Here is a 27,671-nt window from a genome sequence, read left to right on the forward strand (position 1 = left end):
CTAGCATGCACGAAGCCCCAGGTTGGATTCCTCGGTAACACATATGCAGAAAAAACTGGAAGTGGTTCTGTGGATCAAGTGGTGGAGCACTAGCCTTGAGCGTAAGAACTTAAGGATAACACCCAGGCCCAGAGTTCAAACCTCACTACCACCACCACCACCACCACCACCAACAACAACAACAACAAAAACCTACTATTAAGAGAGTAAAAAAAGTGACCCTCAAATTGAGAGGTGCTATTTGCTGTAAATTTGATAAAGCATTCATATTCAGAATATTTAAAACAGCTTAAAATACATCATGAAAGCCGGGCACCAGTGGCTCATGACTGTAATTCTAGCTACTCAGGAGGCTGAGATCTGAAGGTTGTGGTTCAAAGCCAGCCCAGGCCCTAAAGTCCATGAGACTCAGCTCCAATTAACCACCAGAAAACTGGAAGTGGCGTTGTGGCTCAAGTGGTAAAGGGGTAGCCCTGAGCTGAAGAGCTCAGGGACAGTGTGCAGGCCCAGAGTTCAAGCCCCATGACTACCACCACCAACAATAACAAAAAATACCAAACAACAAAAAATACATCATGAAGACAGACATATAACAGGCACACGGAGGACTTGAACAGATATATCATGAAGGATGTCAAAATGCCAACAAAAAAATGAAAGGATGTTCAACATTATTAGTCAGAAAAACGCAATTAAAATCCACAGTGAAATAACCCACACAACCACTATAAGGGTTAAATTTAAAAAGAAAAAAAATAGGCAAGGAAAGGAAAATATTAGCATTGGCAAAGATCTAAAGCCACCATAACTCTAATGTAATGCTGGTGGAACTAAAATTGATCAAATTATTTTTGGAAAATATTTTGGCAGAATCTATTATTATACAGGTGACCACACTCATGTTCTATGACCTAGCCATCTCACTCAACAGAAATGCATGTTTTTCAGTAGATGTGATGTGTTCAAGAAAACAGCATCCACTGTCACCCTAAAATGGAAGCTACTCCAATGTTCACCTACAGTAATGTGAATAAAGTATGGTATATTCTTCCAATGGAAGACTGTCCAGATGGAGATGTATCACAATCAGTGATTTTCTAAAAAATAGGTTTAGGCTTAGAAGTATATAAACCAGATTTCTGTAAGGGAGACAGTATAACACATTGCTACTTTGATATGACTATAAAAGGCAATCATATAGCTTTATGGGATGGCCATGAAATCGCACTTGTGTGACAATATGTCAATTACAGAAGGAATTGTTTTGAGATTTAGAGCCTTAGGAGTCCTAGATTCTACTGGTGAAAAGTGCAACCCTGATTATTTAAAGTGGTACTTCTTGCCAAGTTTGATGTTTATATAACTAATATGGAGGGGGGGTGGTTCCTGGCTCAGAAAATGGTGCTGGGGATGAGGCATGTGGAACAAATAAAAGATTAGGAGTTCAGCTAGTAGCTGAATAAACATAAACATGAATAAACAACTCTTGTCTGCTAATGGGCAGCCATCTAAACCTTTCAAGTTCAGTCTACTCACCTCTATGTGGTCTTGAGAAGACATGGCAGTAGAGACCAGCCATTGGGTAGTATAAACAAACTCACTCCACTAGACAAGCTACACCCTGCCTGCTCCTGCTTTGTTACATGGATAGACTATGTGGTACCCCTGCATCAGGTGATAAAGACAAACAGATATGGTATTACAATTTACACACACGTGAAGGATGTGATGGTGAACCACAAAGGTACTTATTGTATCACACAGAGATGAAATGTTTTCAGAAGGAGGGAAAAGCCAGGTGCTGGTAGCTGGTAGCTATTCATTAGGCTGAGCTCTGAGAATCACATATGGACATTCTTATTTCCATATTAACCTCTAGAAAGCTGGAAGTAACGCTGTGGCCCCAAGTGGTAGAGTGCTAGCCTTGAGCAAAAGAGTACTGAGTTCAAGCCCCATGAATGACAAAAAAAAAAAAAAAAAAAAAAAAAAAGCTCTCATGAAGGGAAAAGGGAAGGAAAGGATATGTTGGTGTGGGAGGCCCACAAACCACAGAATGGCTGCTCGAGCATACGAGCATAGGCCAGAAGACACAGCAGTTACTAAAAGATGCCATCACCGCATGCGAGCCAGACCTCACCACTGGATAACCACTGTTCTGCTGTAGCCAAACACTCAAGGAAAGTCCCATCCACATCAACATAGGCTGACCAAGAAGCTTAGACTTCCCCTCTCAGGAGATTGTTGTAGGCATGCTCCCAAGCTTCAGTTAAGTAGTCAAACAGGAATTCCATCCCCCACCAGCCCTACTGGTGATCCTTGCTCCCAGCTATCCCTTACAAGGTACTGCTGTACAAGGACTCACAGGCCACTCTCACAAGTCACCCTCTTCATTTGTATATCTGTCTAGTCTTTATCAACACGGGGACTCCATCTTAATTACCCTTATCTAATTTTAATTCCCAAAGGTTCATTATATGCCCCTCAATCCTCACAATGAAGGTTACAACACAGGAAGCCATGGAAGACACTCAGACCCCATCCAACCCTAGCACAGACAAAATGGTTAAAGCACAAATGATTGCACCTTATAGGAAAGATTGCTTATGTAGCCTTGTAATTTCTAAGGAAGTCAAGTTATTTAAAAATCCTTCAGAATAAAAAAAAAAGTCTGCAGTCCAGGTAGTTTTCTTGACAAATTCTACTGAACATTTCAAGAATTAATACCAACTCTGCACAATCTCTTCTACAAAAAGAGAAAGCTAAGCACTGGTGACTCACGCCTATAATCTAGCTACTCTGGAGGATGAGATCTGAGGATCTCAGTTCCAAGCTAGTCGAGGAGGGAGGAGGATGCCGGATGCCAGCACAGTGGCTCACGCCTATAATCCTAGCTACTCAGAAGGCTGAGATCCTGAGGATCAAGGTTCAAAGCCAGCCCAGGCACAAAAGGACCTGAGACTCTTATCTCCAGTTAACCTCTAGAAAATGGGAAGTGGAGGTTGGCTTAAGGGTAGGTGGTAGAGCTCAGGGACAGTGCCCAGGCCGAATTCAAGCCCCATTAAAAAAAAAAAAAAAAAAAAAGCTAGTCGAGGGAAGGAAAGTCCAAACACTCTTATCTCCAGATAAACCACTAGACAGGAAACAGGAAGTGATGCTGTAGCTCAAAGTGTAGAGTGCTAGCCCTGCTCAGAACAGTTTCAGGCCCTGAGTTCAATCCCCATGACCAGCCCCCCCCCCCAAAAAAAAAAGAAATCTTGGGCCATGAGTTTGGTCTAGTGGCAGAATGCTTGCCTAGCATGTACGAAGACCTGGACCTTGGTACCACATACATAGAAAAGCTGGAAGTGATGCTGTGGCTCAAGTGGTAATGTGCTAGCCTTGAGGAAAGCCCAAGGACAGTGATCAGCTCTGAGTCCAAATCCTAGGACAGGCAAAAAAAAAAAAACAACCCAAAACCTGCAAACAACCTGAAACTGTACTGAACATTCAAGCTGTTTTTTTTTTCTATAATGCTTAAGCAATAATATATTGCACAAAGACCTAAACTTTTATATAAATATACTTATTAGGTATTATGGCCTATAGACGATTTTAAGTATATAAGAGGATCTGTGCAGGGTACACACAAACATCATGTCATTTTATGATCCTTGTGCATTAGTAGAAGTTTAGCATTTGTGGCGTATATGTATGGTGGAAGTGGTGGTATCCTAGAACCAGTTCCTCAGAATACTGAGTTGTGACTCTTTTTTTTTTTTTTTTGGTCACGGGGCTTGAACTCTGGGCCTGGGCATTGTCCATGGGCTCTTCAGCTCAAGGTTAGCACTCTAACACTTGAGCCACAGTGTCACTTCCAGTTTTCTGGCAACTAATTAGAAGTAAGAGTCTCACAGACTTTAATGCCAGGGCTGGCTTTGAACTGAGATACTAAGATCTCAGCCTCCCGAGTAGTTAGGATACAGGCGTGAGCCACGGGTGCCCAGTAGTGACACTTCTTGAATCCATATTTTCAACTAGACTTCTGCTGTTTCTGCAACTTAAAATCATGGTTGTTTAGGCTAACACCCTTGGGGCTATCCAAACTCTTGTTTCTCTTGCACACCCAATCTGTCAGCAAATCTGTTACCTCTTCCTCCATGATAACCCCAGAATCAATCCTGCTCTTACAATCTCCACTGATACAACTCTGGTTTAAGTCTTTCTTTCTCCTAGTTATTACAACAGCTAAAAAATTAAGTCTTTCTGTCTGCCTTTTATCACAACTATTTTCTACATAACAGTCATGACATTATGTCTTCACTCCTAACTATTCAATGGATTCACCTTGTGTGTGTGTGTATGTCAGTTGTGGGGCTTGAACTCTGGGCCTAGATACTGTCCCTGAGCTCTTCAATTCAAGGCTACCACACTACCTCTGGGCCTAGGCGTTGTCCCTGAGCTCTTCAGCTCAAGACTACCACCCGACCCCTGGAGCCACAGCGCCACTTCTGGTTTTCTGGTAGATTGGAGATAAGAGTCACTTCAGCACCTGGGCTCGGTTTGAACCTCGATCCTCAGATCTCAGTCTCCTGAGTAGCTAGGATTACAGGCATGAGTGTTACCTACAGGTGTCTGAAGTTGTATTTCCCATACCTGGAAGAGTAGCTTATAGCTTCTTCCAAGGCTGTGTAAAGATTTTAAAAAGTATGCAATGTGCTGAATTACACACAATTTGGCATAAAAGTGCTCCAATACCTAGCAGTGTTAATACTAAAAGACAGTCTAGATGAAGACTTAGAAGGTCCAGCTTACAATTTTGACTAGATAGCAATTCACCTCCCTTCCATTAATTCTCTCAATCAGTTCAGTATCAGGTCCTGGAGTCAAAAAGGTGGCTAAATGTAGCCTCTTTCATTAAATGTTAGCTATGTGTTTGTTTTTTGTTGTTTTGTTTGTTTGTTTTTGTGGGTCATGGGGCTTGACCTCAGCCTGGGTGCTGTCCCAGAGCTTATCAGCTCAAGACTACCATTCTACTCCAGGGCCTGGGCGTTGTCCCCGAACTCTTCAGTTCAACGCTACTGCTCAAACTCCACTTTCCCACTTTCTAGAGGTTAACTGGAGATAAGAGTCTCAGGTCCTTTTATGCCGGGGCTGGCTCTGAACCACCCGCACCAGCTAGCTAAGTGTTCTTGATAGTAAAGTAATCGTTGACCTTCATTTTCATCATTTGAAAGTAAGGAGAATGTAACCAGATGGATGTATGTAATACCCACTTCACAGCTTCGTGGTGAGGCTCAAATGAGTCACTATGTGAAACCAGTGAATAGCACAGAGCAACCTCTCATTAGCTGTCATTATGAATATTCTATTTTGCAGGAGGGGCAGGGGCATGTAAGCAAACAACTCCAATACTGTGCAATAAGAACAAACCAGTCATCAATCGGCAGAATGTTTTCTCAAATGGGGTGGGCCGCAGCCTGTAATTTCAACGCTGATCAAGAAATTTTAAAAACTATTAGATCTACAAGCACTCCGTACCATTAATCCCATAGCAACTGGAAACCTCTGCTTACTTGATAACCTGAATTTAAAACTTTTTTTTTTTTTTAAAGGACAAGGGCTTATGAGTTTCAAGTAACAGGCGCTTTGGGAAGGGAAAGAAGAACGTTAATCTCTGAATGAAAAAAAAAAAAAATTGGGAGCCAAAGGCCTAAGAATGTTTTTCATGAAGAGGACGTTGTCACAGACTAAAAATCAGAACTGCCCACGAACGGGTGGTCCTGCGGCGGGTTAGGGGCTCATCGGGTGAGGTAGAAGGGGCGTCATTTTTGGGTGGAGGCGCGAAAAGGACACGTGGGTGTCTTGAAAGAACCAAAACTCAGCTTTCAAGAGGGGCGACCAGAGAGCAGGTCCCACTTGGAGGCTAACCGCGGGCTCGGGCCAGCCACAGGAGGGAGGAAGCCCCCTTTCCCTACCCAGATGACGACCTCTCAGCCTCAGGGTCTCCTCAGGGTTTCCCTCTGAGCGATCCCAGCCGTTGGAGTCCCTCTTAACTCACGCCACGCTTCCCTTACCTCGTCTTCCCGTTTATTTCCTTCACTCTCCCGCCTCCTGGACCCCCGCCGGAAGTGACGCACTAAGTGGCGCGCCGCACCGCGCGCCAGAAAAGTTCTTCGGGAGCGGGAGAAAGGGTCTCGAGGAGGCCCACTGCGCAGGCGCGCGGACGCGGGCGCTCCAAGCGCATTTTGGGGCCCCGAAGGACTGGGCCCGTTCCCGAGGTCTGTGTGTGTGGAAGAGGTTTGCGCGTGATTCCGAGAGGCCGCTGCCTCCACAAGGACGTTTTTCCCCCGCCTATAATATTGAGACCTCTCGGGGGGGGGGGGCAGAGGGCTGGAAACTCTGGCTCTTGTCCTTTGACCCCGCTCTCGCGGCGGGGTGAGAGGTCGGGTGGCCATCTTGTGGCGGCGGCGCGGGCGGCTGTTACTGCGGAGATCCATCCCTGCCCCCTCCGCGCCCCCCGCCCCCCGCTGTCTGTCAGTCAGCCGGGCGTCCCGCGGTCCGTCAGGCGAGGCCCGGGCCGGCCGCGGTCGTCCTTCCCGTCGCACTGGGCGGCCCCCCAGGCCGCTCCTCGCCGGGCTGTATCCACCGCACCGCCACTATGTCTTCCTTCTCCGAGTCGGCGCTGGAGAAGAAGCTCTCGGAGCTGAGCAACTCGCAGCAGAGCGTGCAGACCCTGTCCCTGTGGCTCATCCACCACCGCAAGCACGCGGGACCCATCGTGTCCGTGTGGCACCGCGAGCTGCGGAAAGGTGAGTTCCCCCCTGCCCTCCTCGGCCCCTGTCCGGGGGTCACTGAGCCTCCGTCCCCCCACCTCCCCAGCCTTGTACCGGAGCCTGGCTTTGCCGGACGAGGTTCTGACCTCTCCCTCCCCTCCCGTCCCCCATATTCCCGAGAGGGCACCTGAAGCCCCGGGGAAGGTGTTGAGGCTTTCGAGGCTCGATCGACCCAGGGCTCTCCGATGCCCAGACTTTTCTTTTGTCAAGTTACTTTCCTCTCGGGCTTCCCCTCACTTTGGCCGCTGTTGCGATCTCGGCTGCGTTCAGGGCCCTCGCCTGTTGTGTGCTAGGCCCTAGTGCTGAGCATTTCGGAGGAAGAACCTTGTGGCCTCTGGTCAGACTGCTGGGTCCAGTCCTGGTTCAGCCACTCACCCAGCTGAGTGAGTTTCTGCATTGCCCCCGCGCCTCTGTTTTCTCATCTGTGTAACAGAGACCTGAATAACTGCCAACGAAAGATTTTCCTCCTTGCCCATCAGTGTGCTTAGACCTTGGTGTATGTCGTTACACTCAGCCCTCCGGACAGTAGCCTCATACAGCTCCTTTATATAGAAGCCTTACTCAGGACCTGACATTCATTGACTTCAGCCTGCGAGTGCCAAGCTCAGTGTTAGACCCTTAGTAGTACCTTGAAAGTTAGGCTGTCTTTGCCACTTATCCCAGCAACTTAACCTGGCCGTTCCTTAGTTTCTATCAAAAATGGATAGGGTGGCTATTGATATTTACTGAGCCTTTATTATGTGCCAGATGCCCAGGAACCTTAAACACAAGGGTTTTGTTTTGTTTTGTTTTTTTTAATACTCAGAGCCTTTCCAAATAAGAACTTTACAGGCAGGGAAAACTTGAGGTTCAAATAAAACATTGTGGTGAGAAGTAAACAGGACATTGCAAATGAACAGTTTAGCAAATTATCTGGCACAGGCACACTGGGTGGCCCAGGTCAAAGTAGGTATGTGATAAATCATGATGAGATAGAGCTGTTGATGGTTCGATGTGAAGTGTAGTCTTTGCTTCAAGTTACTTACAGCTTGGTAGGGAAAGATGGGCACCTACTGTTCTGATAGGTTCCATCAGGACAGAAGTCTGAAGAAATGAAGCGCAGAGCTGTTCTACATACCTCGTGTACAATGGGAGATGAAGTGGCTAATTGGGATTTTTCAAGGCCCATTAACTATTGAGGCTCAGGCTACATTAGGCTAGCAGACACCAAACCCCAGAATCATTTTAGGAGACCCAAGTCTGGTTTTATGACAGAGCCTCCTCCCCCTCCCACTATGATAACACTGAAGGGAGATAGGGATTCCCTCAGTTGAGAAGTAGAGCTTGGAGCTTCTAGAGCCACCTGCAGGCATCATTTACTCCTCTACACCATTCAAATAAATATTTGTAACAAATATTGAAAAGTATGTAAAAAAAAATAGAGGGATTGATACTTGGCAAAATCCTCTCTGGTAGGACTGGTCATCTTTACATTGTCAAGGCCCATCTCCAGTTCTCTTGTGAAGCAGTAGTCTTACTTTAAAAATAGGCAGTATTAACTTACTATCTTCAACTTATAATGACAAGGTAAGAGATAACAGTAAGATTACGTGGCATATATAGCTGCGACTTGAGCCCAAACTGATGCAAGATGGGGGCTTTTTTGGGGGGGGGTAGGGGGCGGTCTTGGGATTTGTCCCTGGGTGCTGTACCTGGGCTTTTCTGTTTTAGGATGGCCTTCTACCACTCTGAACCACAGTGCTACTTCTGGTTTTCTGGTGGTTAATTGGAGATAAGATTCTCACAGACTTTCCTTCCCCGGGCTGGCTTTTAAGTGTGATCCTCAGATCTGTACCTCTTGAGTAGCTAGGATCACAGGAATGAGCCACCAGTGCCCAGCAAAAATGGGCTTTTAAAGGTACCTGGTGCCTTGGTGCACTTAAGTTAAGGTGGTCATCAAACCCATCATTTAAAAAAATTATATTGTCAAGGTTACAGAGGGGTTACAGTTACATACTTAAGTTGATGAGTACTTTTTTTTTTTTTTTTTGGCCAGTCCTGGGCTTGAGCTCAGGGCTTGAGCACTGTCCTTGGACTTTCTCAAGGCTAGAGCTCTACCACTTGAGCCTCAGCACCACTTCCGGCTTTTTTTTCTATGTATGTGGTACCGAGGAATCGAACCCGGGTCTTCATGCATGCTAGGCAAGCACTTTAACCACTAGGCCAAACTCCCGGCCTTTTTTTTTTTTTTTTGCCAGTCCTATATTTGAGTTCAGGGCCTGAGCACTGTCCTTGGGCTTTCTCAAGGCTAGCATTTTACCACTTGAGCCACAGCACTTTTTTTTCCCCTATGTATGTGGTACTGAGGAATTGAACCCAGGTTTTTATGCATGCTAGGCAAGCATTCTACCACTAGGCCAAACTCCAGACCCCATGTACATTTGTGGAACATTGTTACCCCTTTATTTTTTTCCTCACTTTCCCTTCCCCCCCATCCCCAAGTTATTTATTTATTGTTTATTTATTTATTTATGCCAGTCCTGGGTTTGAGCTCAGGGCCTGAGCACTGTCCTTGGACTTTTTCAAGGCTAGAGCTCTACCACTTGAGCCACAGCACCATTTCCAGCTTTTTTTCTATGTATTTGGTACCGAGGAGTCGAACCAGGGTCTTTGTGCATGCTAGGCAGGCACTCTTACCACTACTCCAAACTCCCGGCCCCTACCAAATTGTTTGTTTATTTATTTAATTTGCCAGTCCTGGGGACTGATCTCCAGGCCTGGGCACTGTCCTTGGACACTTTTTTGCTCAGAGCTAGTGTTCTGCCACTTGAGCCACAACTCCATTTCCAGCTTTTTCTGTGTATGTGGTACTGAGGAATCGAACCCAGGGCTTCATGCATGCTAGGCTAGCACGCTACCACTAGGCTATCCCTCCTGGCCCAAATTGTAAAGTTCATTTCCAATATACTGTATACATCACTGTTGCATTGGTTCAACCTTTGTCTCACCATTTTGTTGTTTCCCAACCCTTCCCCAATTCATTCAAACATATGTACAAGACAGGGATCCCAAAATCATATACAGTGACCACAGGGGATAAAACAAAGGAAAAAAGAAAGAAAAAAGAGATAACTTCGCATAGTGCATTACAAATAACAGAGGAAGAACCTTGTTTCCATATCTTGGAGTTCATTTTTGCTTAGCATCATCTTCTATGGTCATATGTACATAGCTATTGAGCTATTGCGAGCCTCTTCTAGGACTATATCCTAGACTTATACTAATTATTACAAATGAAGGAAACCATGGAGTCTGTGTTTCTTTGGGTTTGGCTTACTTTACTTAATATGATTTTTCCCAAGTCTTTCCATTTCCTTATGAATAAGATGTTGTCATTATTTCTGATGGAAGCATAGAATTCCATTGTGTGTATACCACATTTTCTTGATCCATTCATCTAAGAGGCATCTAGATTAGCTATGGTAAATAATGCTGTCATGAACATGATTGTGCTGGTATCTTTAGTATGGCTTGTTTGAGGTCATTTGAGTAAATGCTCAAATGTGGGATTGCTGGGTCATAGGAGAGCTCTATGTTTAGTCTTTTGAGGAACTTCCATACTCCAGAGTAGTTGAACAAGTTTACACACCCACCAACAATGTAGTAGCATTCTCTTTTAGCCACATCTCCTCCAGCATCTGTTATTATTGGATTTCTTGATGATGGCCATTCTAACTGGGGTGAGGTAGAATCTCAGTGTTGTTTTGATTTGCATTTCTTATAGCCAGAGATGTTTAGTAGTTCTTCGTATGTCTATTGGCCATTCTTATTTCTTCTTCAAAGAAGTTTCTAAGTCTTTGGCCCACTTGTTAATGGAGTAGTTGTTTCTTTGGAAATTTGTTTTTGGGAGATTTAATTTTTTGAGTTCTACATATATTTTAGATATGAGGCCCTGGTCTGTTGTATGGCTAGTGAAGATCTCCCAATCTGTGAGTTTTCTGTCTATCTTGATAGCTATGCCCTTTGCTCTGCTGAAGCTCTGCAGTTTAATGCAATCCCACTTGTCCAGCCTTTCTTTGATTTGTTCAGTATTTTTTTGTTGTTGTTGTTTTATTTTTTGGTGAGTCATGGAGCTTGAATTCACCTCAGTGATGTCCCTGAGCTCTTCAGCTCAAGGCTATTGCCCTACCCTTGAGCCAGTCCCCACTACCTTTTTTCGAGGTTAATTGGAGATAATAGTCTCATGTCCTTTTGTGCCCAGCCTGGCTTTGAACCTTGATCCTTAGATCTCAGCCTCCTGAGTAGCTAGGATTACAGGTGCGAGCCACCACGCCTGCCTTGTTTCTGGGTCTTTATTAAGAATGTTTTGACCTGTGCTAACGTACCCTAGCATTTCTCCTATTCCTTCCTGTTTTGTTTTCAGGATATCTGCTTTTACCTCAAGGTCTTTGATCCATTTGGAATTGATTCTGGTGCAAGGTGATATATAAGGATCTAACTTTAGTTTTCAGATACTTAACCAATTTTCTACAGATGCTGTCTTTCTTCCATCCTATTTTTTTGGCTTCCTTATCGAAGAGTAGGTGGCCATAGGTCTGTGAAACCCATCATTTTCATTCAGCTCGGTTACTGTCTAACCCTATCATACCAGTAGAACACTTACTTCTTCCTTACTCTTCTTTCTTATGTTTTGAAGGAGACAGTTGTTTTTGGGTTCTCTGTAATGTAACAGTATTTAGCACAGTGCCTATTATACAGTTAAAATATAGGTTAGGAGTTAAATTGTGGTTTTTCATGTGTGAGTAAAAGGTTTAAATAGCACTCTAATATGATTGACAATCCCAATGTTAATTTGTGCTTTCCAGCAAGATTGCCTGCTATTGAACACTTAGAATGTGTGACTGAGAAACTGAAGTTTTACATGAATTCAGTTGAAAATTCAGCTCATAAATGTTACTTACTCCAAGTCAAGTGTTGAATGGCCACAAATACTGATGGTTTCTATACTGAGTACTGCAGAGCTGGGGAATTCTTTGCCAAGCAGTAAGAGGCATCTTCCTCTAATATCCAGACTTCGTTCTCTTTTGATCCCTTGAATTGACAGTGCTCCCATATTAAAATGGGAACTGGCTAGCTTCATAGATTCACAACCACTCTGAGCCTCTGAGCCTTTGTAAGTGGACATTAGTATCATTTTTCTTTCTTTTTTCTTTTCCCCCCTCCCTTCCTTTCTTCTTCTCCTTTTTTTTTTTTTTTTTTTTTGCCAGTTCTGGGGCTTGAAGTTAGGGCACTATCTTTGAGCTTTCTCAAAGTTAGCACTATACCACTTGAGCCACAGAACCACTTCTGGCATTTTCTGTGTATGTGGTACTGAGGAATCAAACCTAGGGCTTCATGCATGCTAGGCAAGCACTCTACCACTAGGTCACACTCCCAGTCCCAAAGTCATTTTTTCTTTCTTGGTGTTCACAGGCTGTCACTAAGAAACCACTGAAATATTTATGAGATTGACAAAAAATTCTTTTTCCTTAGTACTTTTTCTTTTGTTTCTGATGTGTCATTTTCTAGGAATTATTCTTAATTTATCTGTTTAGGCACCAAAGAACTTCTCCCCTTTATGGAAACTTTGGTATTCAATTCTCTTATCTTAGATGACTAATTTTTAATGATGCTTTGTATTGTGGCCTAAATGTAAGTATATAGGTCTTTCCCCCAAATTTACCCTAGATTTTTTTTTTAGGACATCAAAGCAGCCAAACAAATGAAAATTTTTGATTAGCTAGTTGATTTAATTTTGCTCAACAACTAGTTCTACCAGTTTGACATGGGCATAAGTAGGGCCTGGAAGGATCTGTTTTGTCGTAGTGATTATAGAAAGGTTTGCATATATATGTTTGTGTGTGTTGATTGTGCATTTTAGTTCTCCAGGACTTTGGCCTATCCCTGCTTTATGTTGCAGATGGTCAAAGTGGAAGGTGTTTTTTTTTGTTTTGTTTTTTGTTTTTTTTTGCCAGTCCTGGGCTTGAGCTCAGGGCCTGAGCCCTGTCCTTGGACTTTCTCAAGGCTAGAACTCTACCACTTGAGCCTCAGCACCACTTCCGGCTTTTTTTTCTATATATGTGGTACCAACAAATCGAACCCGGGTCTTCATGCATGCTAGGCAAGCACTTTAACCACTAGGCCAAACTCCTGGCCGGAAGGTGTTTTTTTGTTGTTGTTTGTTTCTTTGTTTTTTAAAATAAAACCCATTGAGCTTGGAAATTATGATAATTGGCATGAAAATCATGACTATCCAATCTTTTAGATATTATGTGATACTGAAAATGTATCGGACCCCTTGTTTGTTTTTCATTTTTGGTTATTTTTTACATAGGGTCTCACTTTTTGTCTAGGGAGGTCTTAGACTGCCATCTTCCTGCTGTGGCCTCCTGTGATGTTGCTACCAAAGGCATAGATGTGCCATCACACCTGACTTTTTGGTTGAGATAGAAGACTCCCTAGCTTAATATGCAATAATTTTGATCTCTCCCAAGTAGTGTGTGGGTCCGCTGGTCTGGCAAATGTATGATGTCTTGAATGTTGTTAATTTTAATTTGTTTTTATGGCATGATGGACTTGGTTGCTTCACTTACTGCGAGTGCAAAGAACATTTACTTAAAAAAGAGGTTTTAGCTAGGTGCCAGTAGAACATGCCTGCTATCTACTTAGGAAGCTGAGATGTGAGAATCATGGTTCAAAGCCAGCCCAGGCAGGAAAGTTGTGAGGTTTGTTTGTTTGTTTATTTTTGGTGAGTCATGGGGCTCGAACTTCAAACTCTGCCTGGGCGCTATCCCTAAGCTCTTCAGCTCAAGGCTACCTCCCTACCCCTGGGCCTGGGAACTGTCCCTGAGCTCTATCACCCTACCCTTAAGCTAACCTCCACTTCCCATTTTCTAGTGGTTAATTGGAGATAAGAGTCTCAGATCCTTCAGCTAGCTTTGAATCATGATTTCAGCTTCCTGAATAGCTAGGATCACAAGCGAGAGCCACCGCGCCCAGCTAGTTGTGAGACTTTTATCTCCAGTTAGCCACCAGAAAACCAGAAGTATCACTTGGTTCAAAGTGGTAGAGCTCTAGTCATTTTTTTTTTTTTTTTTTTTTTGCCAGTCCTGGGCTCAGGGCCTGAGCACTGTCCTTGGGCTTTCTTAAGGCCAGAGCTCCACCACTTGAGCCTCAGCACCGCTTCTGGCTTTTTTCTGTGTACTGTCTTCGTGCATACTAGGCAAGCATTCTACCACTAGGCCAAACTCCGGCCCCGAGCTCTAATCTTGAACAAAAAAAGATCTCAGGCCAGCGCTGGTGGCTCACGCCTGTAAGCCTAACTACGCAGGAGGGTGAGATCAGAGGATCGCAGTTCAAAGCCAGCCCAGCACGAAAGTTTGAAAGTCTATGAGACTCTTATGGCCAGTTAACCACCAGAAAACTAAAGTGGCACTGTAGCTCATAGTGGTAGAGCACTAGCCTTGAGCTGAAGAGTTCACAGTATCCAGGGCTTGAGTTCTGACACAAAAAAGGAGAAAGAAAAAAACAAGTCTTTTCCAGAATATCTTTGTAACCATAGTAAAGTATTGTAATTATTAATATTTTTATCCTGCCTTTGAATGATAATTAGAATAGTAAAGGTGGTCCACTTTTCCATTATTATCAGTTTGTCATTAAACTAGGCTATTATTAGAAGCTACCATAACTCAGGACATCCATATTTATTTTTGTGAACAATTAAAGATACACTTTAACTATCATATACTTTAAAAATCTTGTTTTTAACTTGTGGCTCTATTTTATTTTTGTGAGTTCCGGGGTTTGAACTCAGGGTCTAAGCATTATCCTTGGGCTTTTTCAAGGCTAGAGCTCTACCACTTGAGCCACAGCACCATTTCCAGCTTTTTTTTTTTTTTTTTTTTTTTTTCTATGTGTATGGCACTGAGGAATTGAACCCGGGTCTTCATGCATGCTAGGCAAGTACTCTACCACTAAGCCAAACTCCTGTCCCGTGGCTATATTTTAAAATGTCAGACCTTATGCCTGCCCATAAGAACTTGTGTATGCTGTGTGCATTTAAAAAGAAACAAATGGTTTCTAAAAACAGTGGAACAAGGCTAGTTGTTCAGGGGTGTGAAAGTTGGCATCTAGCCTACTCAGGTTTCTCAGATAATTTAGGATTGGAGAAAATAGTGTCTTGAAATATTTAAATACGCTCTTACTTATTTCTCTAAGAAGAAAACTATTATCAAAATGGTAGTAATATAACTTTACAGTTGAGAAGTACTATGCATGGAAGTCAGAGAATTCAGTGGTGTTCCCCCAGCAACTGTAACTCAGACTTACTGCCTGAGGTTTTGATGGTTTAATATATGATACCATACAGAGTAGTAGGAAATACTACATTTTGTATGTATAATAAAGAAGAATTATGGTTTCTGTGGGAGCCATAATTTTGTATATCCAGACTCAGGTGTGTGTAAATTTTCAATATTGATATAGCATTGATGTGTATTTGTATTTGAGATGAGCATCCATTGGTACATGCAGAGGTTTCTGCTGGATTATAATGTTGATATTGTTGGCTGTTATTGTTGGAGTACTAAAGAGATTCTCAGTATAACTTAGAAGAATCTTTTTAATTTTGAAACATATAGCTTTCTTTTCTTTTTTCCTCTTTTTTTTTTCTTGCCAGTCAGGGCTTGGACACTGTTCTTGAGCTTTCTCTACCACTTGAGCCACATGATCTGGCTTTTTCTGTATATGTGTACAGAGGAAACCCAGGGCTTTGTGAATACTAGGCTAGCACTCTACCAATAGACCATGCTCCCAGTGGAAACGTAACTCTTTCATTCTGGAACATTTGATAACTAAAATTGCCTTAGAAGTATTTATTGTTGCAGCATGATACATGAGTCTTGGATCTAACATTAATATTGACTGTCCTTTAGGAATTTTCATTTAGGATTTTTTTTCCCCAGAAGTTTGGTTTCAGTTTGGGGTCTTGCACTGGCACTTGGCACTGACACTTTCACTGCACTTGACACTCGACTCAAATTTTGAGCCATGTTCTAGGCCATTTTGCCTTTCTTCCCCACCATCTGGTGTTTGAACTCCAGTCATGGAGCTCATTAGGTAAGCCCTATACCACTTCACCAGACAAGTACTGTACCAACTTAAGTTGTGCCCTCAGTCCATTTACTTTCCAAAAAGAATCTCAAGCTTATGGACTTCTGTCCTCCTATTTATACTTTCTGTGTAGCTGAATGACAGGTATGCAACACTCTCTCTCTACCAGCTTTTATTGGTTGAGATGGGGTCTAGACATCTGTCTCTCTGAACTATATCATCTCTTGAGTAACTTAGATTACAGTCATGAGCTTCCTTACCTGGTTTGAAATCTCTCCTCCTTCCTCCTTTTTAAGGCCAATCCTGGGCCTTAAACTCAGGGTCTGAGCACTGTCCTTGAGCTTTCTCAAGGCTAGAGCTCTACCACTTGAGCATCACTTCTGGCTCTTTTCTATGTATGTGGTACCAAGGAATTGAACCCAGGTCTGTGCATGCTAGGCAAGCACTCTACCACTAAGAGGCCAAACTCCCGGCCCCCTTCCTCCTCTTTTCTTCTTTGCCAGTTTTGGGGCCTGAGTGCTGAGATTTTTTTGTGCAAGACTATGCTCTACCACATGAGCCCCAGCTACACTTATAACTTTTTTAGTGGCTAATTGGTATAAGTCTCATAGACTTTTCTGCCCAGGTGGATCCTCAGATCTCAGCCTTCTGAGTAGCTATAAGCACAAGTTTGAACCTCTGGCTCCCTGCTATCATCATCATCATCATCGTCATCATCGTCATCATCATCATCTCTTTCTCACCCTCCTTTCTTCCTTCTTTCTGTATTTGTCAGTTTTCTAGGTTAAAATAACTGAAATGAGGTTGACCTATTCTTTTTTTCCCCCGTCTTTCAAAATTTTATTCCTAAACTTGCTCTGTCAGTACATTGTTTTGTTTAAACATATCTACTTGGACACAGTAGACAATGCTTATCTTAATGTTCTTCAAGAGTACCCAAGCACATAAGAATTGTAAATAAAGAATTTCTGTGGTGTATAGTTAAATTATCCTTTTTCTTCTTTTCTAGCCAAATCAAACAGGAAGCTTACTTTTCTGTACTTAGCAAATGATGTCATCCAAAACAGTAAAAGGAAAGGACCTGAGTTTACTAGAGAATTTGAATCTGTCCTTGTGGATGCATTTTCTCATGTTGCCAGGTATGTTGTGTCTTTTTGTTTTGTTTTACATTAACTTCACTTTTTTATGGAAGCCTTTATAAATTGACAACTTCATACTTTAGAGTGTTGTGGAAATCCAAACCATAATTTTAAGTTTTGTTGGACCATTAAGAAAAACCTCAGGCATATAAATGTTTTTGGTGCATTAAAGATCAACTATGTATTGAGTATAGTTTTTTGTTTGGCTTGGCTGAGTTGTCTCAGTAGCTTATGATCAAAAACAAAGCTTAGCAGTATGTGGGGGAAATTAGTTACTTATGCTTCTTGTTTACTTCCTCCTGAATGGGTTCTTGTCTGGTTTACTAAAAATAGTGTCACATCTGTAATGACAAAACTGTAATTAGTAGTGTAGACATTCTGCTATAATTGTGTGTTGTGGCAGAGAGGACTAGAGCATCAAGTACCCACACAGCTGATATACAAAGCATACATTATATTAATCTTTAGGAATCACCGTTTATTTTAAAACAATAGCATTTTATAGGTACTAGTTAGGGTCCCAGGTAGAACAAGGAAAAACTTTTTCACTAAGCTATTATGTTTATAAGTAAACAGATCTTTGCAAAGGAAAGTGGAAAGGGTGAAACGGAGACTAGCATATTCAGTTACTTTAGAATCTAAGGTTTAGATAAAAGGCCACGAATGTGAAATCAAGTCTGGTATATTTAAAGTTTCAAGGAAGAAAATTAGAAAAAAAAGATGTTTAGTTCCTAGACATGGGGTTGTTGGTTGCTTATGCCGCTATCTATTCTTTTGATGAGCATGAGTCTTGAAATAGAATGTGTTATTAACTTAAAAATTACTAAATTCTTAAAACAGAATAATCTCTTAACAGATTACTAGGGTAGCTCTCTGAAAAGAGAGACAGAGTTGTTCTGATGAAATTTAGTTCACAATTTTTTTGATACTGGCTCTGTCTGAAACACTGTCTGAGTTGATGTATTACTTAACTGATGTATTACTTAACTATGGGCTCAGTTTCCTAATCAGTTTAAAGGGGTTGATGCACCCCTTTTATGTCTCATTAGTTATTTTGAAGTTAAATATGTTGAAAAGTACGTAATACAATGCTTGGCCCACGTTCTTTGTTCATCCATTGTAATATACTAGATTATAATCCATGAAGGTAAGGGCTATTTCCCTTTTTTTCTTTTTTGCAATATGAAAAATACCTAGTAAAGTGTCTGGCACAGAGCTGCTAAGTTACATGACTATAGAGAAAATACCACTTATATAGCCTTGATGTACTTGGTGTGATAGGAGTTGGGTGACATTGTGATCTGCCCTGGCACAGTAGGGTTTCAGTAAATATTTGGTAAGATGGATATTTACTTACTTATTTATGCTGGCACTAGGGCTTGAATTCTGGGTCATGTGCTTTCATTTCACTTGGTTTCATTGCTCATGGATGGCTCTGTACCACTTGAGTCATATCTTCTAGCTCTTTGATGAATAATCGGAGATAAGAATCTTGGTGTTTTTGTCGACTGAGGCTGGCTTCAAACTAAGATCCTAAGATCTCAGCCTCCTTAGTAGCTAAGAGTACAGGTTTGAGCCATTGGTACCCAGAAAATTATTTTCTTAGTATTGACTGATTGGGAGAAAGATTTGATCTAGGGAATTGTCAAGAACTGTGTCTTATATTGATAGTACTATTTGTGTGCTTAGCTGCTATGAAACCAGAAGAGGATAAGGGGTAGGCAATACCAAAAGTCAAAGCACTTCCAAGATATGCAAGGTCTTGGGTTAAATTCCTAGCATAGCAAAAGAGGGGGGAAAAAACTCCCTCCATCTTGAAATTTTTACAGAAGCCATGGTTCTACATGTCTGTAATCTCAGCATTCAGAAGGTTGATACAGGATAATTGTGAATTTGTGGCTAACTTGGATTACATAGTAAGACTCTATTACCAAAACCCCAAAGCAAAACTAAACTAAGCAAACCTCTACAGAAGGCCTTATGGAAACATCTTGGCCTATCCAGTCTGGTCTTTCTTAGTAAAATGTTTGTGTTTCCACACTCCTTTCCCCCACTTCATTATTAGAACAGAAAGTCCAAAAACTGCTTTAATCCTGACATGCCTCATCAACCAGGAGTGGCTAAATATATATGCTTGGTATATGCTTTTTCTTTGATGATCAAAGGTAGTTGGCCCATTAATATTGACCAAGTTTTTTTTTGTTGTTGTTTGTTTTTGTGGATCATGAGGCAAGAACTTAGCCTGGGCACTGTCCCTGAGCTCTTCAGCTCAAGGCTACCACCCTACCCTTGGACCAAGCCCCACTTCCTATTTTCTAGAGGTTAATTGGAGATAAGAGTCTCAGGTCCTTTTGTGCCTGGCTTTGAACCTTGATCTTCAGATCTCAGCCTCCTGAGTAGCTAGGATTACAAGTGTGAACCACCAGTGCGGCTTTTGACCAAGTTTATTAACAGTACCTTTATGATAATTCCATACCCCAAGTCCTAACAAAAATCTCAGCTTAGATAAAGCTGCCAGGTTCATAGGGTACATTTGATTTGAGTAGTAGTTTAATTAGCCAGACTATGAACTTGTCCAGACAGGTGACTTGTTTTCTTCTACGTTGGAGGATGTTGTATGTATTACTTACAATCAGCATGTATTTGGATACCTTTTATGTGCTAAGTTCTGATCCAGACTCTAAAGAAACAGCAGGGAAAAAGCAAGCAAGGAAGATGAAATGAATTAGACATTTTTAGAGAGTAAGAACATGAGCATAGTAATGGCACTCTAGTGTAGATTCTCTTGTAGAGGTCAAAAGAGGCTTTTCTAAGGAAATCACATTTGATTTGATTAAGAACCAGTTATTAACCCAAAACAGAGATAATGTGGTATCTTAAAAGAAACAGAATGAAAGCTAGTGTGGTTAGACAGCATTGAGCAGAAGAAGAGGTACCCAAAGTAGATCAGTGCTAGACAATACCATAAATGCCCTATACGCCTCAGGAGACATCACTAAAACACTTGTGGGGTACAGGTGGCTCATGCTATAATAATCCCAGCTCAGGAGGCCGAGATCTGAGGATCACATTTGAAGCTAGCCTGGGAAGGAAACTTTGTGAGGATCCTGTATCTAACTAATCACAAAAAGCCACAGGTAGAGCCGTAGCTCACAAAGTAAAGTGTTAGCTTTGAGTAAATAAAGCTAAAGGACAGCACATAGGTCTTGAGTACTGGTATTTAAAAAAAAAAAAGTTTAAAGGATCCCGCTTTAAAAAATGGCTTGTGGGAAAAAAAAAATGGCTTGTGGAGACCTGAGTTTGGAAGGCATTGCTATAGAGAAGGCTGTAAAGTAAAGGACCCAAAGCAGTGAGAAGACAGTTCCAGCAATTAACGCTTACTTTTAGATGGATTTTTCTATCATATAAAATTTATTGAGAGCTGCGCGCCGGTAGCTCAAAACTATAATCCTACCTACTCAGAAGGCTGAGATCTGAAGATCATGGTTCAGTGCCATCTCTGGCACTAAAGTCCATGAGACTCTTTATCTTCAGTTAACCACCAGAAAACCAGAAGTGGCGCTGTAGCTCAGGTGGTAGAGCACTACCCTGGAGCTGAAAAGCCCAGGGACAGCACTCAAGCCCCACAAATAACAACAACACCTCCTGAGCATATGGGGGTGAGTAGCAGGTAATGAGGTGAGGAGAGAAGTTAAAGACATTTACTGTGAGTGGGTAGCTGATGATGTTCTTCACTTGGTTATAGAGGAAAGCTTTGATTGAAAAATCAGATTGAAATGATTAGTAGATGTTCTAAGAGTTGCTGCTGAATAGACAGGTAAAATATTCTAAAGCTCAATAGAGACTTCATTTCTGGAGACATAAATTGGGAGTTAGCAGTGGTACACGGGATATTTATGAAGTATATTAGTCTCTAAGACCACTCTTACGTTTGGCTGACCAAGAAAACCCAACAGTTCTATTTTATTGCAGTCAGAGCCTTTGAAGCAAAGTCAGCAAAGGGGAAGGTTAATGCAGTAAAGATGAGAGGATTCTGGGTACAAGCTTTCAAGGGTCCTCACCCAGCAGAGTCATACAGACATAATTATTCCAGCATGTGGAAAGTGGCGACTTAACAGAGGCTCATTAGAGACTTGGCGCCTGGAGTTCTCATTGAGATCAGACATGTAGGACACCCTCTGCTATCATTTCCAGGCTCCTAAAAGAAGGTATTCATTTGTAGCCACACTATTTGCACAAGTTAGACTCAAGCTACCCTGGCATTAGGAAATGACCCAAGTCCCTAGATACCATTTGGTTAGTTTTTCATCTCCATGACAAAACACCTGTGATAAACCACTTAAAGTAAGAACAGTTGATTTGATTTATTTGGCTCATGGTTTCTTCCACATGGTTTCCGGCCATGGTTGGCTGGCAACATCGATTTAGGATTTAGTGAGGTGGAACCTAACTGTGAGAAGCATGTGCTTAGAACAAAGCTGTTAATGGTGGTTGAGAAGCAGAAGAGAGAGGAAGGACCCAGGAACATGATATATATCCTTCAAAGCCACGTTCTCCGTGACCTATTCCTCCAAGAAGTCCATAACCTGATTTGTAGGTTATGAAGTTTGCCTCTTCATGATCCAGTGGTCTTTCAGTAGTGCTACCAGTTTGGTATCAAGTCTTAGAGTCTTTGGGTAGTACTTCAGACCCAAAGCATAACAGCTACCAAGGGCCTTTCTAAGGGTAGTAGGCTCCAGCTTGCTAACTTTTTCTGAAGAGGTATAAAGGAGCATTTCTACTCTGGCTTTATATGAGGTACTGTTGGAAATGCTGGACATACTTGTAAGCCTGGCCCTCAGTGAGCCAACCCTGCTATGCATGGCATAAGATAGATAGACAGTTTACAATGGCACCAAGAAAGTGCCAAAGAACTATGGAAAGTAAAGCGCCCCAAGAGCTCAGTTGGTAAGCTTGTTGCTGTCCAGCCAGCACATGAGGCAGCAAGTGTGTGTGTGTGTGTGTGTGTGTGTGTGTGCGCGCGCGCGTGTGCATATGTGCATGTATATGTTCCTGTTCACTTCTTTTATAATCAGTTAATGTCATCTGTAATAGACAATTAAAATATGATGAGTTTTATAATTTAACAAGAATTAAATTCATTCAAAATATTCAGCATAGTAGTTATGTAGGTAATTATTATGTTCCAATTTCTCCATAGATTAATAATAAATGCTTTTTGTCGTTACTTTTTCACTTAAAAAATTCTCAATTTGAAGAGGTTAGTGAAAAGATAGTGTTCTTTCTCTTAGTGTTTTAGTTGTTTCTGATTCTAGTTGTTAAGGTAATTTCCAAAGATTTTTTTTGAATATAAGTTTATTTTGAATATCTATAAGTTTGAAACTTCCAAACATTGATTTACTACAGTGCTTAGGAAATAACTGGTCTTGGGTCTTGGTTAGTGTCTTCAGTAATTAAATCAATGTCCTCTTTTTGGCTTTAGCCTTTGAAAATGTCTTATGATTATAGCAATAGTGAGTGTTGGCTTCCACTGTCTAATAATGTGGCTGAAAACTATTCCAAACCAGTCCTGGTTCTTTTTGTATGTGTGTATGTGCCAGTACTGGGACTGGAATTCAGGACCTGAATGCTGTCTCTCAGCGTTTTTGCTCAAGGCTGTGCTATATCATTTGAGCCACAGTTTTACTTCCAGCTTTTTTGGTAATTATTTGGAGATAAGAGTTTCATGGACTTTCTTGCCCTAGCTGGCTTTGAACAGTGATCTTTAGATCTCAGCCTTGAGTCTTGAGGATTAACAGGTATGAGACATTGACAGTTGGCAGTCCTAGTCTTAGAGGAGTCCCATGTACCCTAGAATGGTAAGTGGGAGGTGGTAGACATTGTTGTCTCCTCATTCCTAAGTCCTTGATAAAAAAAAAAATGTTCTCATGACTGCTTTTTCTTTTAAGTGAATGGAGAATCTTCAGAAAATGTACTTTGCATTAAAAGTATGAGTCAGCCAATTAAGCTCTGATCAGTTATGATTTGGTTATTGTAAGATCTGCCGAAAGGAAACTCCACGCAGTTCAGGAGAAGAGGGTTTATTGCGTGAGGAAAGAGCCGCCCAAGATGGGGTCGGGTGAGCAAGAGGGCTTAGGGCGGGAGGTGAGTGATTATATAGGGGTAGGGGTATAGACACAGTGGAAGTGGATGTGACCTCAGAGGATGGGGAAATACCTCAGTGGGGACCTCCCACTGTCCCCAGGCATGCCAGTTGCCAGGGTTACAGGTGCTGGGGGGATTTCCAGGGTGTAGGGGGAGAGAGCCAAGGGAAGAAGTCATTTCTTCCAGGCGGACCTAACAGTTATGTTATAACTGTTATTGAAATCATACATTTGTTAACATTGTCTGCAGGCCACATTCTTTATATGGCATTCAAGGCCCTGGATAGTCTAGTTTTACTGAATTATATCTTCTTGCTCTGACTTGTTCCATTTTGGATGTTCATTTTGGGAGAAGCATTAGGATGAACAAAGATGTGTGCACAAGAAGTAACAAATTCCAGCAACAAAATGATGGTTGAGTATTGCTGGAATGTGGAGACCCAGAAAGGGAACTGTAGGCTATTAGGCCTAAGAAGTCAGAAGGGCTGCTGGGTCAGGCCTGAAAGCTTTATTCTTTGTATTCTAAGTGCATTTAATGTTGAGCTTAGTTGGTTTTATATGAATGACCCTGATGTGGGAAGGCAATTGTTAAAAGTTGGCTATATATTTTTTTTCCAAAAAAGATTACAATTCAAATAATTATTGTGCTTATTTTAGGATGTCTGTGGGGGCATGAATATCTTTCAAACAGAAAGCAAGCTACAGTACAGGAAAAGCTAGTTTATATAAAGGAAAATTAAGAAGGGGGTGTCATTTTCAATGCAGGGCTGGGAGTGTTGGCCTACGGGTACAGTCATTGCCTAACATGCACAATGCCCAGGGTTCAATTCCTCCATACCACATACACAGAAAAAGCCAGAAGTAATGCTGTATCTTAAGTGGTAGAACACTAGACTTGAGCAAAACAACAACAACAACAAAAACTCAAAGTCAGTGCCTAGGCCCTAAGTTCAAGCCCCAGGTCTGGCAAAAAGGAACAAAAAGAGAGAGAAAGAGAGGAGGGGGGGGAGAGGAGGAGAAGAGAAGAGAGGGAGGAGAGAGAGAGAGAGAGAGGGAGGGAGGGAGGGAGGGAGGGAGAGGGAGGAAGGGAGGAACAGAAAAGAAAGAAATTGGGGCAGGATTGCTGAAAAAATAGATTAGGATTAAACTAACTGAAGGAGTGGGAAAAAGCCATGTGATCATTTGGATCAGAGTAGACTTAAGTGCCAAGGCAGGAAAGAAATTGTCGATAGGCCTGCAGTCTGAGAATCAAGGGCTAAGTAGAAACTGCCATGAAAGTTTTCTAAGGACTTCCCTTTTAATCTGAGAGAGGAGGGAAAGAAATATGATTCTACTTAACATGGCAGCTAAAATTCCAGTATTAAAATTTGAGAGGGGCTAAATGCTGGTGGCTCATGCCTATAATCCTGGCTACTCAGAAGGCTGAATAGGAGGGATAATGGTTCAACACTAGCCTGGGCAGGATAGTCCATGAGACTCTTTATCTTCAGTAAACTACTCAGAAAAGCTAGAAGTGGTGCTATGGCTCAAGTGCTAGCCTTGAGAAAAAGAATGTCAGGGACAATGTTCAGGCCAAGTTTAAGCCCTAGGACCAGCACCAAAAAGAAAAGGAACAAACGAACGAAATTAGTTGAGAGAAGGTTGTAGGAGGAGCAAGGTAGAAACAGGGATAGCAGTAAGAAGTGCTGTCCTAACTCATTTGGGAGATGGCTTTTTCAGGTTGACAGTAGAGGAAGGAAGGGGAGAGGACTCACTGCTGGATGTATTTTACAGGTGCTATAATCTTGTATTTTTGAGCTCCATCAAAGCAAAAATGTTTCTCTTTTTTTCCCTAACCCTCACCTCTGACTTGAAATATATAACTATTTGATAAAAAAGAATTAATTTTTATATCTAATTTAGTCTGCTGGTCCCAGTTGAGTGAATTTTGCCACTAATAATTCATAAGTAATGTAGTCTGACCAGGCTAGGCTAAAACCACACTCCTATGAATGTTAGCATAAGATTTACAAGAGTACAGTTAGGTTAGAGGTTTATTCTGCATTTGGTATGGTTTCTTTTGAGTTCTAGTAATGTTATTTGACTAAAAACTTAAGATGTAGAGTTAGCTCTCCTTAAGTTAGTCAGTATAAGATCATTGGCTTCCACAAACTCACAATAAAACTGAATCTTTACAGGAGTACAGTGAGTAGCAAGGATGTTTGATTTCTGTGCAGAAATCTCTCCCACTCGTCTGCCTGCTGTCTCACATTTTATGGTAGCAAGAGGTTCCTGTGAGAGTGAACTACATCTCAGATCTATATCAAGTGTGTAACAGGACAGGAAAAAATTAACCTATTTTCTTTTTTCAGATATGAATCTAAAGGACTGCATCATTTTTGGTGTGTTTTGAGTTATCACTTAGACACCTTTGTGAGCAGGAAACAAAGACTAGGCCTAGTGTCAAAATAATTATGAAAAATTAATAAATGGAGATTAGTTTTGGTTTATATGTGTGTATAACTGCATTGTGTATATGTGTTAGTATAGTAGATTCCTTTCCCATTTTAAACATTTGTGTTTTTTAAGAATATTTTTAAATTCTTAAGCATTTTGGCTCATTTTTATTTCCAGCAGAATGTCTGGTACTACATTTTATTAATGTCTGAAAGGAAGCAATTGATAGGAACAGTTTTTGATTATTCTCTGTAAAACTTAGCAATTAACTTTTCCCCATCTTTTTTTTTTTTTGGCCAGTCCTGGGCTTGAGCTCAGGGCCTGAGCACCACTTCTGACTTTTTTCTATGTATGTGGTACCGAGGAATCGAACCTGGGTCTTTACAAATGCAAGGCAAGCACTTTACCACGAGGCCATACTCCCGGTTCTTTTCCCAATCTTTTTAAAGGGGAAATGAATTAACTTACATGAAATGATGCTCTCTTTCTCACCACAAGAATATAGTTTCTGATCAAGGTTTGGGTATAGAAGTAATACAAGTCGTACTTTACTCTTCTGTTTTTAAATATGTATATTATTTAGTCAGATGTTGACTAATGGATCTGTCCTAATTAAAAACAAAAATATCATAAGCTTATACATATCTTTTCATCTTTTCTGGGCAGAGAGGCAGATGAAGGCTGTAAAAAACCTTTAGAAAGATTGCTGAACATCTGGCAAGAAAGAAGTGTATATGGCGGCGAGTTCATACAGCAGCTGAAGCTGTCTATGGAGGACTCCAAGAGCCCTCCCCCCAAAGGTAGAAACACCACCACATGTTTACAGCTCTTGGTCTTTGCCTACTTTCGAATCAGATATGAAAAGCTGCAGTGGGGGTTGCTGTGAGCCATCAGCGACTTTATGATTCTTCAGAGACGATCATGAATGATGGTGAGAGTTTCTGTAGTATGAGCAGTGTGAGCCTGGTTCTAGTGCTCATGCTGTCCCCCTTCTTCCCTCACTTGCTGTGTATTCTCCTTGCCTCTCCTTCCCAAGGAAGAGGAGCGGCAAAGTTTTGTAGGGTTGTGAGTAGCTGGGATGAAAGTACCTTCTAAGAGTTCGAGTTTGTCAAGGCCCTGCCACTAACTACTGCAGGATCTTGGACAAGTCCCCGAGCCCTTTGGAACCTGTTTTTATTAATAATAGGTGTGGTTTTAGAACATATTTCTAGGATAGTTGCTGTCTATAATTGCTATCAATTGCTGTCTACAATTGATTGTGGTCTTTGCTGAATCCAGAGATTATGTTAGGCTCCTCTCTCCTCCCCATAAAGATCAAGCCAGATTCATACCTGTAATCCTAGTTACTTAGGAGGCTGAGTCATCTTGGACCGGTCCATGATACTCTTAATCTCTAATTAACCAAGAAAAAAAGCCAGAAATGGAGCTGGAGTGTTAGAGCCCTAGCCTAGGACTAAAGCTCTAGACTAGATCCCTAGCCTTCTGCAGAAAAAGCTCACAGACAGTGAAGCTTTAGGACCAGCACACATACATACATGAAGTAAGATTAAATGTTATTGATTAAGATTTTACTTGATGTCTGCTTAGTTGTGGTTTAATTCTAATTTGTACGACATATGTCTAAGCTTCAGTTCAGGTCTGATCTTGATCTACTCATGCTCATTGCCTGAAGGATCAAGACCTAGCACTTAAGACTGAGGACCCTTTCTAATCTCTGAACTAGCTCAGCTAGCTCACTTTTCTAGATTCTTTGCTAATTTGTCACACATACCATGTTGTATGGCCACACTGACTGGTCAGTTTTCCTCTCTGGATCTTCTGCTGGCAAGGGATCCCTTCCTCTGTCCCTTATGTCACGGTGCCCCTTTGACTCTCATTCTGATATTATCTTCACTTGTGTGGGCATGTGTAGTCTTTCCTCCTTTGCTCTTTGGTACTATAGTCTTGCCTCTGCTATAGAACCTATTGGGATCAGCATAGGTGACAGTATTTTTCCTTTAGCAACTCTTTAT

The 27,671-nt window shown here is 41.7% G+C and overlaps 2 protein-coding genes across 8 annotated transcripts in view; one reads left to right on the forward strand and one right to left on the reverse strand.

The window, feature by feature from the left end:
• Positions 1 to 6,345, reverse strand: part of Tti1 (TELO2 interacting protein 1) — a 54,577-nt gene extending 48,232 nt beyond the window's left edge. The window contains exon 1 of the mRNA XM_090352713.1: positions 6,054 to 6,345. The gene's annotated coding sequence lies outside the window, so the exon portion shown is untranslated. The remainder of the gene's footprint in view (positions 1 to 6,053) is intronic.
• A 16-nt stretch (positions 6,346 to 6,361) lies between these two features.
• Rprd1b (regulation of nuclear pre-mRNA domain containing 1B) overlaps positions 6,362 to 27,671 on the forward strand; it is a 52,056-nt gene continuing 30,746 nt past the window's right edge. For 4 of the 7 annotated variants that reach the window (XM_090352337.1, XM_090352338.1, XM_090352340.1 and 1 more), the window contains exons 1-3: positions 6,362 to 6,788; positions 16,951 to 17,080; positions 26,326 to 26,459. In XM_090352337.1, the coding sequence (XP_090208463.1) occupies positions 6,638 to 6,788; positions 16,951 to 17,080; positions 26,326 to 26,459 (415 nt within the window). In that variant the 5' untranslated portion in view covers positions 6,362 to 6,637. Of the gene's footprint in view, positions 6,789 to 7,139; positions 7,196 to 16,950; positions 17,081 to 26,325; positions 26,460 to 27,671 lie in introns of those variants that run through there. The other 3 variants (XM_090352343.1, XM_090352342.1, XM_090352341.1) reach the window with 3 other exon arrangements.

This window comes from Megascapheus bottae, chromosome 18 (assembly GCF_031878675.1).
Source record: "Megascapheus bottae isolate mThoBot1 chromosome 18, mThoBot2.hap1, whole genome shotgun sequence".
In the NCBI taxonomy this organism is placed as follows: Eukaryota; Metazoa; Chordata; class Mammalia; order Rodentia; family Geomyidae; genus Megascapheus; species Megascapheus bottae.